Source organism: Rhopalosiphum maidis, chromosome 2 (assembly GCF_003676215.2).
Source record: "Rhopalosiphum maidis isolate BTI-1 chromosome 2, ASM367621v3, whole genome shotgun sequence".
Taxonomy (NCBI): Eukaryota; Metazoa; Arthropoda; class Insecta; order Hemiptera; family Aphididae; genus Rhopalosiphum; species Rhopalosiphum maidis.
Window position 1 is genome coordinate 64,644,284 of NC_040878.1, and position 14,205 is coordinate 64,658,488.

Here is a 14,205-nt window from a genome sequence, read left to right on the forward strand (position 1 = left end):
TCCTTTTTCCAAAATTATTGAATTATTTTAATATTGTTTTTTAAACAATATTGAAAAATCAAATACTTAGCACATAGCTAAACAGTAGAAATTATTAAATTAAATAAATCTGCTGTTGCATGTTGATAAAAATGTTTATTTCTCAGTTTTACAACAGTTCAGGCAAATATTTTCTGATGATGCCATCTCTGCATGCAGTGTACAAAAACCTTGAATCTGTACGAACATCATAGATTGGCTCAGCATTGGTACCTGTCAGATATGCCTTTTTGCCATTGACCGACCGTAATACACACGAACCATCGCTATGTCCACAAACCACAAATTCTTTAAACAAACACAGACAACGGGCTGGTGAATTTGTGTCAAATATGCAATGTTTAATTACTAGTTGTTCGTCTAGCCAAACAACACGCCCGTCATTGCAACCAACATAAACTTGTGCTTCTTCATTCAAATGACATGCATTCACTGGGCAGTCTAAGTTATTTGTGGCAAGAATCTTACGTGCATACACACCAATCAATGAAAGCATTCCATTTTCACAACCAATTAATAGGCATTTATCATCTGTGCCGATTTCTGTGTCAGCTGCAACAATAAGAACATACATTTATATTTTTATAAATCACCTTGAAAAGTTTTTCAATTATCTTTAATAATAAATAATATATTGATTTAAATATTAACTTTATTAATAAATTAAGATATTTTTAGTGATGGAAAGATTTTAAACCATAACAATATCACTAAATTTGAGTGTGAGATTTTTATTTTAAGTTTGCCAAAAAAACATTAAAAACAGATGTTCAAAATAATTGTCACATCGTTAAATTTTTATGAAAATAATTATATTATATTGACTATATTGTATACTATTAACTATACACTATTTAGAATAAGAACAGGCTTTGCCAGCAAACTTTTGTGCATGGGCATGGCTTTACTACACGGCGGGCGTACAGAAAGTTGACTCGATGGGGTTAAGAAACGGTTGTTGTCTGACCGTTGCCGAAGCCTGTTCTTATCCCAAATTGACTATATATTAAATATTTAATATGCAGGTATGATGGTAAATAAATTGAATAATATTAAAGTCAACAATATAAAATGGATTTCGTTGAATATAAATTTGCTATCTTTTATATTAATAAGACTGAGATAATAACATGTGGGTATGATGTACTCTAAATTATATTACTTACAAGTAGGTATATTACGTTCTCCTAAATTTAAAGATTTTGGTGAAATTATTGAACAACAATTTATGTATGTTGTGTGATTTACTTTAATGAGATCATCTATTACTTTTCCACTTCCAACATGCCATAACTTTGATGTTCCATCTCTAAAGAATAATAAGAAAAAAATGTTATAGCAAAAAAAAGAAAATATTATTTAATTTTAATAATATCTTCAAATACTTTGAAACAGATATAATATTTCGTCCTCTGTCTATTATGGCTAAATCAGTAACAGCTTTTGTATGCCCAACTAACGTCCCAGCACATTCCCCAGTATCAGCACTCCAAATTTTGATCCGTAAATCTGCTCCACAGCTTAATACAACCTTAACACTAGGAAACCAACGACAACAATAAATGTCACCATAATGTCCAGTCATTGTTACCTATAATCACAATGTTAGGATATTAGGAGAGTGAGAATAAAAATATTATTTATTATGTTTTTACTATTGTAATAATATTATAAAATTATTCATTTAAAATCAGTTTGTAAAAAAAATATATCAAAATGTGTAAATTATGGTTTAGATTAAATTTAGTTTTAACCTCATTTTTCATTAAATGTAGATAATATAGAACATGGTAAAAGCATTCTTTTATTTCTAAATAACTGTGATAACATTAAGTGTAAAGATGTCCAGTAAATTTATTTAAATTAGGCAGAGAAATTAAAACATATTCATAAAACTCAATAATTATATGATAATATATTATACAATAAATAATATTTTTTTTCTGTTAACCAATGCTAGAATCTTATGCTTTTTAAAGTCTGAATAAGTTTAATGTAGCCTTACTTCTTTTTCTTTTTCGTGATCTAAACTACTCCAAGATTTTAAAACACTATCTGATGCAGACACACACTGGCCACTGACAACATCCAATGATGTCACCTATAATAAAAATAATTGATTTAGTACAAAATCTTTTATTAAAAGCAAGTACATTATACTTACACTACCATTATGGACATCTTTGAAAATCCTGTATGGTGATAATAACGTGACTGACGGACAGGAAGATTGCTTTACTTGAATAGCATGTGATGATACTGATTCGATTTCAAACCCATTTGTTCCTTGTATAATAGGTATTCCATTGAGCTTGTATGATTTGCATTGCAAATAACCATGTACACTGGGACCATCTTAAAAGTTACATAAACATTAAATACATTGTGTACTATTTTTCTAAACAAAAGTATCATAATTTGTTAGAGAGTAAGTCATAGAATGAAATACAATATGCGGTATGTAATGCAATTAATAATAATTATAATATTTACTTCTCGGCTTAACAGATATCCAAACACGATTTTCGGCAGATCTAAAAAGAACAAAAGTATAATATCATTAATCTATAGATACTACTAACATATTTACCTGATGCATTCTTCCCAATCATGTTGAATATACATAGAGTGCTCATTCATAATTGATCAACAACTTGAAAATTTTCTGAAATTAAGAAGTTTGTATTAAATTTATAATTAAAACACTAAACCATCACCTATTGTGAAAAAGAAGTGAAAAATATCACTACAGTTCATTTTAAAGACGTCTATGAAGATAGAATCAGAAGTATTATATTGTTAATGTTATATAGCAGATTTGTTTTTTAAAATACAAGATTTTTAAACCATTATCAACATCAAATGTATTGGTTACTGGTTAGTCTGATACAAGATCTATAAAGAAAATGTTAACCAGTTATGGGCAATGAATCGTAATAGTAGTGCGGGGTCACAGATATGTATAATAAACTAGATTGCTAACTGATGATAATATGCGAAGTTATTATCCGCCATTTTAATCGAGGCCGATGTAGATTTTGCCTTATCAATTGTTGTTGTTGTCTGTTGACTTGTGTACTGTACTACTGTGAAAACTCAAAACTGAGTAGTTGACACTGTTGACAGTATTGTTGTGTTCTGTTTTTTGCAATAGGTATATTGTTTTGAGACTTAATATTTTTATGCTATTTTTCCAATTATGCCATATAAGTGCTGTGCTGATGGATGCAGTAGCAAGGACGGGGTTGTTGGTTCAACTACAAAATTATTTAGGTAACTAAATACTTTACAAAAAAGTTATCAAAAATAATTAGCTCTACTGAAATACACTTTTAATAATGTGTTTGATATTTTGTTTTTAATTATAGATTTCCAATCGATGAGTTAAGGAGACAAAAATGGGTGCACTCTATCCAAAGAGATAACTTCATTCCAACAAAATTTTCACGCTTATGCAGTCTCCATTTTAATAAAAGTGAATTTGTTGAAGCCCCCGAAAAACTTATATTAAAAAATACAGCTATACCATCCAATTTCGATTGTTCCAAAAAAGCAATAAAATGTTTAAGCAGCAACAAATTTGATCACAATTATAGTTCTTCAGGTAAAATTAAATTCTTCTTTACATTCAATGTTGTATTTGTACTACTTACCTATTACTACTACTTACCTATATTAAGTAAATTACATTTTTATCTACAGTTTCTTCTTCATCAAATATAATTAATATAATAACTACTTCTCCTAATTTACCTATTGATTCTGGTGTTGAAAATGCTGGGTGTAATTATGAAGTTGTCGATCTGACTTTTATTGGACCTAGTAAGTTAAATATGTTAACAATTTTAATTTATATACAATAATGCTTTGTCATGTATTAAATTTGTTGCAGATTCCAGCCAGTCACCTCATACCCCTACATATACACCAACACTTAAAAGAAAATTTAAAAAAAAATTGTTTGATACACCAAAAAAAGCCAACCTCAAAAAGCGAATTAAACTTTTACAACAAACGGTTAGAAGGCAGAACACAAAAATAAATTCACTTGAGGTATTTACGTAAATGCTAACTGAGAAAGATTGGCTTAGTCTTAGTACACACTTAATAAGTTATTATAATATGTGAAATGCCTCTAGTGATTAGTGATGACTGATTACCGGATGAGTGAAACTTAACTGTATATTTATATATTAATAAACTATATTGTAATTTTTATTAATAAAAATTATTCTTATCAGCAATTGATGTCTACTATTGGATCCTGTACTGATAGAGAAACTACTAATATAATTGAAAAAAATTTTACTGAGGTTTTTTTAAAAGATATTATAAATAATGGTAATGTGGCTCCTACTGCAAGGCGATACAGCGAAGAAGTAAAAAAGTTTGCAACTACACTTTATTTTTATTCTCCAAAAGCATATAACTATGTTAGGTAGGTATATATCCTCAATAACTGAAACAATTATATATTTGAGTTACAGAAATTGTAATTTTGAAAAATAAATTGTAATTTAAAGGACTTCAATTTCTTTGCCTAATCCAAGTGCTATACGAAATTGGGTATCAAATATAAATGCTGAAACTGGTATTTTACAAGATGTCCTATTAGAAATAGGTAAATTTCCCAAAGAAGACAAATTTTGTTGTTTGATATTAGACTCCATGAGTATTAAAAAATCAGTTCAGTGGGATAAAGTTAGTCATATGTATGTATTATTAGAAAATATTATTCATAGTTGAATATATTATAACTAGATATAAATTTATAAATTAAAATTTTTTAAGGTTTGTTGGTTATTGTGACTATGGTAATAGTTTGACAGTTGAAGACTGTGAAAAAGAGTCAACGGAGGTTTTAGTTTTTATGTTGTCTAGCTTAAAACAAAAATGGAAATGGCCAATTGGGTATTGGTTTGTAGATAAAATTAAATCAAATGTACAAGCTCAATTAATTAGGATTGCTATTACCCAATGTGATAAATTTGGGATTAATGTTGTGGCAGTCACCTGTGATGGAGCATATGCTAATTCTTCAACTTTTAAAACTCTAGGATGTGATCTAGACCAACCTTTTGATTTTATCAAGTCTGATTTTTCGATAACTTCAACTAAAGCTAATGTTTATTTCACACCTGATGCATGCCATAATGTTAAATTAGCTAGGAATGCTTTGGGAACACTAGGAGTATTTAAAGATTCAAACAACAGTCTTATTGAATGGAGATATATTCATAAATTATTTGAACTGCAAAACGACATGGGCTTTAAATTGGCAAACAAGATAAACTCTTCACATATAAATTGGAAAAGCAATAGTATGAAGGTAAAGTTAGCAGTTCAAACACTTAGCAGTTCCGTCGCAGACTCTCTACAATTTCTATCCAAGACCTCAAAAGATTTTGAAAATTGTGATGCAACAATAAGATTCATCAGGGTTGTAGATGAGATTTTTGATTTCTTGAATTCCAGAAACCCATATGCAAAAGGCTTTAAACAACCAATTAATAAACAAAATATTCAATACTTAGAAACAAAAATGAAAAATAATATTGACTATTTGTATTCACTGAAGACAGCTACTGGGCAAGATCTGTGGAAAAGTAAAAGAAAAACATTCATATTAGGTTTTGCTGCATCCATAAAATCTACTATAGCTATAGCAAAGGATTTGTTAATAAATCAACATTTTAAATTTATTCTGACATACAAATTAAGCCAAGATGCAATAGAAATTTTTTTTGGATTTATGAGAGGTCGATTGGGTCATAATAATAATCCTACCTGTTTGCAATTCAAACATGCTCTAAAAAGTACTTTATTGCACACTTCAATAAGACTTAGCTCAGGAAACTGTACACTGATGTCACCTCATGAAGATTCTCTTTTTTCAATCAAATGGAAATATAAAGCACCAGAACAAAATTTAGAAAATGAATTTGATATTTCATTGTTAGCAGAACAGTACAATAAATTAGATTTTAATAGCATCACTATTGAAAATATATTATATTACATAAGTGGATATATTGTTAAAAAACTAATCCCAACTTTGAAATGTGATGGTTGTATTGAAGCTATTACAGATCCATACATTGAAAATGATCACGTTTATCAAAATAATACCACACCAAAATATTTTACAATTATGAAAAACAGAGGCGGTTTGAAGTATGCTTCTTATGGGGTATACAAAATTGTTAAATTGACAGAAACATTATTTAAAACCATTATGGTGGATAAAAAACAAATGTTTATTAAAAATATGGATTTAAAAATTATGATAAATGTCCAAAACTCACTGGCGACAGACACCACGCTATTTCCAAAATGTGATGCTTGCTGGAATTCAACAGATTTATTGGCAAGACCTCACAAAATCGATATTATAAACAAAGTAACCAGAACCTATCTTAACGTGAGATTATATTCTTACAGTAAAATAATAACATCCTCGATTATGAAAACTGCTAGTAAACGACAGAAACTCAGTAAAACCATTTTATTTTATAACATGTAAAAATTGTTAACCTATCTGAATAAACTATGTTAAAAATTGTTATTGATATTTAGATACAAAATTTGTTTAAATAAGAAAAATAACGTGCAATAAAAATTTGTTTTATAATTTAATTATTTATTTTTTTTATCGGCTTCCTTATCAAACAAATCTAAGGCCGTGATAAAGCCCATAGGCCTCGAATTAAATGGCTGCTGTCTGCTTCAACTAAACACATTGATAGGATGCAGCAGTTAGCAATCTAGTTTATTATACATATCTGTGTGCGGGGTAATAATATATGTGACGTAGTCAATAGACCTCCAACACTGAGATAGATAACAACTACTGGAACGCCGACTCGCTATATTCATAATGTAACAGAAAACGAGCCGTGTCGAATACCGATACCCCCACCACCAAATGGCAAATTATTTAAATGCACATTACTTAACACTGGATTTTAGTAAACTTTAACTTAACGTTTTACATTAACAAAATGATGATAACTGATTGAATTTGGTATCAAAATATTTATCTTGATGTTGGCTTTTTATTGATATATTTTAATATAAAATATTTTTAATTTATAAAGAGAAATTAGTAAAGAAATGATTATACTAGAAAAAAATTATATTCATAACCAAAATAACAAATATAATAAAATGTAAGATAATAATTAAAAAAAAATAAATACAAATTTTTAAATAATATTAATTTAGATAACTTGGTTTTTAAGGAAGATTTATTTTTAAGTACTCGACATATTATATTAAATTCTTTTACAAAATGGCTCACTCTAATATTAATAAACCTTTATTTTTAAAAATTGGTTATTACAATTAAGTGTTTAAAACTCAGATATATTTATATATTATCTATTAGAAATATAAGCTTATTCACTGATCTCCTTTTCCCTCAAAATTGTTTTTTTCTTATACAATAATTTATCATTGAATTAAAATTTAACGCATTATCCAGTGATTGAAAACTGCTGTGTGTAAGAACTATACAATATTAAAAATATTGTTTTCTATTTCTCCTTTAGAACTATTGTAGGAGTTATAGCCTCAGACTCCAGAACTTATATAGATAGATATTACTTACAATTTTTAAAACTAATTTAATACACATTTTTTTCCTTTAGAAATCATTAAAGCCTGTAGTAACAAACTAATTACAGACTCAGAGTTTGAAAAATTTGTTTCGAATTGGTTTGGGTATGTCAATTCAAGGAAAAATAAAGCTCAGCATAACTAAAGTTTTATTTAAATTAATTAATTTTAATTAATACATATAACTTGTTAAGTATTAATTAAGAATGATATTATTTTTATTTTGTTTTAAACATTATGAAATCTGAGGGCTTAGATATACCTAAAGATGTTCCCACTTTAATGAAAACTCCCAAAACACATGAGATTGTTTCTTTGGGACCTGGTGATGGCTCTTATATACACTATGGGTTAAAAAATATGTTATCACCATTACTAACTAAGTATATAAATTACATAGATTTTTCTAATACTTTGAAATTAGGTGTAAACATAGATGGACTACCATTATCCAAAAGTTCCGTAAGTCAGCTGTGGCCCATTCCAATTTCAGTTATAAACTCTGATAAAATATCTAATATTGTGTTTCCTATTGGTATATATCATCGTACTAAAAAACCAATAAATATTGAAACCTTTTCCCATCCATTTATTATTGATATTTCCTCACTGTTAGATACTGGTATGACAATTAATGACATTGATATTCGATTTGAAATAGGACATATAGTATGTGATACACCTGCTAAAGCATTTTTGTTGAATTTCAAAGGACACAACGCATATTTTGGATGCACATCATGTGTGCAGGAAGGTACCTATATTCAGAATCGAGTTGTCTTTTTAGATGTTAATTCATCACTTAGGACAAACGAGTCATTTCATAACAAAATTGATGAAGATCATCATAAAGGATGTAGTCCATTAGAACAGTTGCCAATAAATATTACAGACACAGCATGTCTAGACTACATGCATAACTTTTGCTTAGGTGTTGTAAAACGATTAATTGAATATTGGGTTAGAGGAAAAAAAGATGTTAGAATAACTAACTATAATTGTTCAAACATTTCTGAAGTTTTAATAAATTTCAGAGTATATATACCATATGAGTTTGGTCGCTTACCAAGAAAACTTGAAGACATCGAGTATTGGAAAGCAACTGAACTGAGATCTTTTCTTTTGTATTTTGGTACAATTGTATTGAAACACAGATTAAAAAAAGAATTTTATTTACATTTTTTGTTGTTGTCATGTGCAATCAAAATTTTAGTATCTCCTCAAATTTGCCAAGTGTTTAATAATTTAGCTAATGGGTTATTACAAAAATTTGTTATTTTATACTCATCTTTATATGGAGAACATTTGGTGTCATATAATGTTCATAATTTATTACATTTACCTAGATTTGTTAAAATTCATGGACCATTAGATAACTTTAACTGTTTTAAATATGAGAATTACTTACAAGAAATTAAAAAATCCATAAAAGTGCAAAATACCCCCTTCAAGAAATATCTAATAGAATTAAAGAAAAACAAAATATTTTTATAACTACTCCATTAAAACCATTTCATTCAATAATAGTTAAAGAATTAGAAAATAGAATACCTTCAATATCTTACACGTTAATTGATAAACTTTTTGAAAGCATTATTTTAAGTAATTCAAATATTTACATAAATGTTTTAAAAGAGAGTGACAAGTATAATATGTTAAAAAATAATACAGTGGTAAAAATAATTCATATTGTTAAAAAAAGCAAACAAATTTAATTCCAATACTCAACCATAGGAGTTGAAGAACTTGACATAAATCGTGTATCAAGTTAAAACGAAAATAGATCAGAGCATCAGGTGACAAACTGACAACTAACAATTATTTGAAATTCGACTTTCGAGCACACACACGGTTAGGTTAGGTAAAGCATTAGACGTTAAATTTCCTGTCAAAACCTAAGGGTCGGACACATGAATATACTTATTTTGACAAAAACCATAACCAATGACTACTTCATGTTGGAGCAATACTTAACTAGGGCCCTATCTCTAACTGTTGCTGATTACCACGGATTAAGATATATAACATGTCTGTATGTTCATGCCATAAATATTATAATATCTATGTAGAAACAAATTAAAATGCTCTAAGCAGTCTAAGCTCTAAATCTAAAACAGCGGTTCTCAAATTTTTATGACCACTGCATCCTAGAAGATACTCTCTAGTAGAAATTGTTTATCGTGGAACCCATTTATTTTAAATAATTTTCTCAAAAATCACATACATCTGGCAGAACCTTAATCGTTACTTTATAAAACAAGAAAAATGCCTTAAAAAATACTTTTTAATGCATCCACAACAGAAATTTTTTTTATAAAATGCTTAAATTATTTTTAACATTTTCATCATCCTAGTTCTACTATCTTCTTTTTACCCTGAAAATTATTAAAATATGAATATACAATTTAGATAGATACATTCATTATACTTTTACCTTATGTTTCATAATAGCACTGTATAATCAGGTGCTATTTAATTTTTATCGAATTTTATCTATCCCTATATAAAAATAAAATAAATAACTTTAAAACAAAAATGCACTCAAAATGTTAAAAAATGGAAAATAAAAGTTACATTTTTTAATTCTATGATGTACAAAATTAACTTTGTGTAAGGAAGGAAAATGTTTTCAGAACTTCAGAAAAATCACAATTTGCATTTAAATCTGTTCCCTAATTATCACCTATCTATTATTAGGACATGACTGTCTTCAACCGAAAGTAAAAACCACTTAATGGCAAATATTCTAGTTATATACTAAATATTAAAAAATAGTATTCTCTTTAATTATAAAAAATAAAATTAATTGGTTTCTTGATTTATTATTTTTAACTTTTATAAACAATAAATTAAGGGATGAACTAACCTTATCTTTATCATATTATATTTTTTTAATTAAAGCTTGAAAAATAAAAGAATGCAAAGTTACTTTATTTCCAGACCTAAAAATAAAAATATAGATCTGCTTATATAGAAAAAAATTGTTGAAAGTACTCGATAGTTAACATTTCCTTTGGTCTATGAACCAAAATTAAATTCTTGAATGGTGATCAATCATCTATAAAGAATATTTATGTTATTTTATCTTATATAATTATTTAAGTAGTTAAACTTTTGGCTGTTGCTTTATTTACTTATAATTTATTCTAAAATTATTATAAAATATACATATACATACTTACTTACTTACTCAATAAGAAATAATTAAAAAATAGTTAATACTAATTACTAAATATAAGTCAATCAACATTTTACAAAATGTATTATTTATGAATGTTATAAAACTACATTAGAAAATAAAACCAACACCAGATTAGTTCAGTGATTATTGGTCTGTGCTCATTTTTAAATTATTTATATTTTATTATTCACTTAGCTGATATAATTTTATAAAAACAAGTTGTATCTAAGTACAAAATCTGGTTCCCTTATAGTATACTCATAACAAGACAACTGTATGCTAAATCATTGATATTTGTTACCTATAAGAAAATGTGTCTGAATACCTAGAAAACATTATGTTTCATGCCATGAAATTTATTCTGCACACATGAGTGTAGTTCACTCTCAACCTGAAATACTGTAAGTCAGTAACAACCAATAACTAATAAATTGTGTAAAATTGATTAGTCAAATTCCTTCATACTTATCTTCATAGATGTCGACAACAAAACAAGCAACAAACACCATACTAAACTTAATACATTAGTCATCAGGCCTGGCAAGTTACAGTGTTGAACTTGGTGGGCTGCTTAAAATTTGGGTCGGAATTAATGTCTGTCTTATTGAAAAATGGGCCATTTACTTTTTTAAGGCCGATTAAAATCCTAAAACTCGGTGGGCCGATACCTTGTCTATCTGGCGCTGTTATTCATTGTGTATTATTTCATATTTTAATTAAAAAATATTAATCTGTGACATATGCAATTTACTTTAAATCCCTTCTTTACTTTTAAGATCCTTTCTTAAAAAAAATTGAAATTTCAAAAGAGGTGAATCTTAAAGAATAAAATGATTGATAAACATTATTATATTTAGTATATACTTTATAATTAACATAAAATTGAATTAGCATGGAACAAATATTTATTATTTACTAAAAAATTAAATAAGCTATTTATTTAAGTTCATAGATATATTGATTATTGATTACATTATATTATATTATCAGCGATATTATTATAGAAAAAAAATTTTAATAATTTAATGAATTAAGACACATTAAATAGTTAGTAGTATCAATTTTCATCATTTGATTTGATATGATTGATCATTTTTTTTCTTGTTGAGCTTGAAACTGTTGTTGTAATTTAGTAAGAGATTCCCTATATTGATCTTGTGTACCCTCTAGTGTGTGTATTCGATCATCAATTCTTTGCAGTTCATTTTTTATGTAACTCATACGTTTATCAATATTTTCTTTAGCTTCTGTGTGATCTTGACGTAGTAATATAGGGCCAACCATTTTATATACTTCACCGGAAGGTTTTAGAAGAGCTAACTCTTCTTTGACAATAGAGTTTTCATTTAGTTGACCATCCAATTGTTGACGCATTCCAGCCAATTGGTTTATTTCTTTTTGACATTGTTTAAAAGCATCCAATTCGTGTTGGAACTGTTTCTGTAATTCTTCAGCTGCCATTTTGTAAATCTGAAAATTGAACGTCCTTTAAAACACAATTATAAACGTAGAAGTTAAAAATTATGATTAAAATAGTTCTATATTCCAATTGCTTTAGTTTTTATTACTTTTTTAATGATTCTATCTAGTAAAATTGTAAATACTAAATATTAAATTGCACGTTTTTAAATTATTACTATTACTTATCAATTATTTAATTAATAAATGTAGATAAACTTGTAACTCTATCAATTTATTCCCAGATGGCAGGGCAGTAGATATTTGATATTTTATTTAAAATCACGGTTTAAGATATACGATTAATCGTGATAAATATATTCTTTATAGATCTTGGTCTGATATAACCTCAAATAAAAAGATACTAAAGTAATCGTTAATCAGCAACAGTTAATAGAGATAGGGCCCTAGTTAAGTATTGCTCCAACATGAAGTAGTCGTTGGTTATGGTTTTTGTCAAAATAAGTATATTTATGTGTCCGACCCTTAGGTTTTGACAGGAAATTTAACGTCTAATGCTTTACCTAACCTAACCGTGTGTGTGCTCGAAAGTTGAATTTCAAATAATTGTTAGTTGTCAGTTTGTCACCTGATGCTCTGATCTATTTTCGTTTTAACTTGATACACGATTTATGTCAAGTTCTTTAACTCCTTCAATGGTTGAGTATTGGAATTAAATTTAATATCATCCAAGTTCATCATTTTTTTTTATATAGGTGAGTGATAAATTATAAATATTTGTATTTCATTATTTTAAACTTAGTTGCATACATTAAATACCATGTGATTTTTTTTATCAAATAACACTTAATAGTTAATACTTATTAGTTACACTTATTTGTCATGCATAAGGATTTAGATGAGTGTGTAGTATTGACCTCACATAATATTGCTCATCTGTCAAAATTTGATTCCTATAGATTGAAATAGGTACTCTTATTAATATTTTACATTATAAAATTACAAAATTAAAAATGTATGTTGTCAATCAAAAGTTTAAACCTAAAATAAGAAAAATAAAATATATTTTATGATTTAGATTTGTAAAAAAAAAAATTAAAAACCCTAATTAGTAAATTAAATAACAATTGTTTTACTTTATGTTAATTTACTTCTATATATTTCTTTCAAAAACCAAAATATGCTTGTTCGTTAGTTAATTTTCAGTTTTCACTCATGTTTTTCACATGTATGTGCTTAATTTGAATGTGGTTTTATTTAATTATTCTTATTTACTTCTATACTAACAATGTTGGTCCACAAAGTGATCTATTTAAAGTCCTTACAAAACAATATTTCTTACTATATTCATTATTTTTTATGTATTTACTAATTACTCTTACAAATGATAGCATATACTTTTAGTTTCATTATTTCATATTCCTAAGCAAAATATTATTTGGAGTATTTTGGTCTATAAAAATCAAATTTTGGACAAATAAGCGGAGAAGTGGATCAACTTTTTACGAGGTACCACTTTACATTCGTCTAAACTTTGAATTCTTATAACCTATATATTAAACACGGTTCATAAGTTAATGCACTTATATAAACGTTTTGCTTACTAAAAAAGTTATACTGTATATGTGTCATCAATGGTTTTATTAAAAATTAGGTACCTGTGATTGAGTATGTAGTGTTGTACTTCAAAAAAGACCTTTCTTCATCTATAGGTGTAATGAGTGCAAATTTAAAATACATTATGTCATTCGGAGTCAAATTTTTTGGTAGTTCTACATTTGTAACTAAAACCACACTTAAAATATATTATGATTCAAGAACAATCAACATACACATATTTGATTTAACAATAACTAAACAATAAACATATTGCATGTTTAAACATTTTGTAAAATATTTAATTGTAAATAGATGAGGTAATTGTTTAGATTTAGGCAATGTCGCCTACA

At 27.1% G+C, this 14,205-nt stretch overlaps 3 protein-coding genes across 3 annotated transcripts; 1 reads left to right on the forward strand and 2 right to left on the reverse strand.

The window, feature by feature from the left end:
• Positions 1 to 113: 113 nt before the first annotated feature.
• LOC113552165 (proteasomal ATPase-associated factor 1-like) lies at positions 114 to 3,015 on the reverse strand. Its single transcript, XM_026954898.1, has 8 exons — positions 2,757 to 3,015; positions 2,630 to 2,704; positions 2,533 to 2,573; positions 2,204 to 2,394; positions 2,045 to 2,140; positions 1,425 to 1,630; positions 1,206 to 1,348; positions 114 to 591 (listed from the first exon to the last, which is right to left on the reverse strand). Exons 2-8 carry the CDS (start codon positions 2,677 to 2,679, stop codon positions 149 to 151), a joined length of 1,170 nt encoding a protein of 389 aa, XP_026810699.1. The 5' UTR covers positions 2,680 to 2,704; positions 2,757 to 3,015; the 3' UTR covers positions 114 to 148.
• Positions 3,016 to 3,061: 46 nt separating this feature from the next.
• On the forward strand, positions 3,062 to 4,283 carry LOC113552168 (THAP domain-containing protein 2-like). The gene is made up of 4 exons (XM_026954900.1): positions 3,062 to 3,312; positions 3,408 to 3,643; positions 3,742 to 3,861; positions 3,932 to 4,283. Exons 1-4 carry the CDS (start codon positions 3,239 to 3,241, stop codon positions 4,102 to 4,104), a joined length of 603 nt encoding a protein of 200 aa, XP_026810701.1. The 5' UTR covers positions 3,062 to 3,238; the 3' UTR covers positions 4,105 to 4,283.
• Positions 4,284 to 11,773: 7,490 nt separating this feature from the next.
• On the reverse strand, positions 11,774 to 12,399 carry LOC113555139 (prefoldin subunit 6). The gene has a single exon (XM_026959474.1). It carries the CDS (start codon positions 12,296 to 12,298, stop codon positions 11,927 to 11,929), a length of 372 nt encoding a protein of 123 aa, XP_026815275.1. The 5' UTR covers positions 12,299 to 12,399; the 3' UTR covers positions 11,774 to 11,926.
• Positions 12,400 to 14,205: the final 1,806 nt, after the last annotated feature.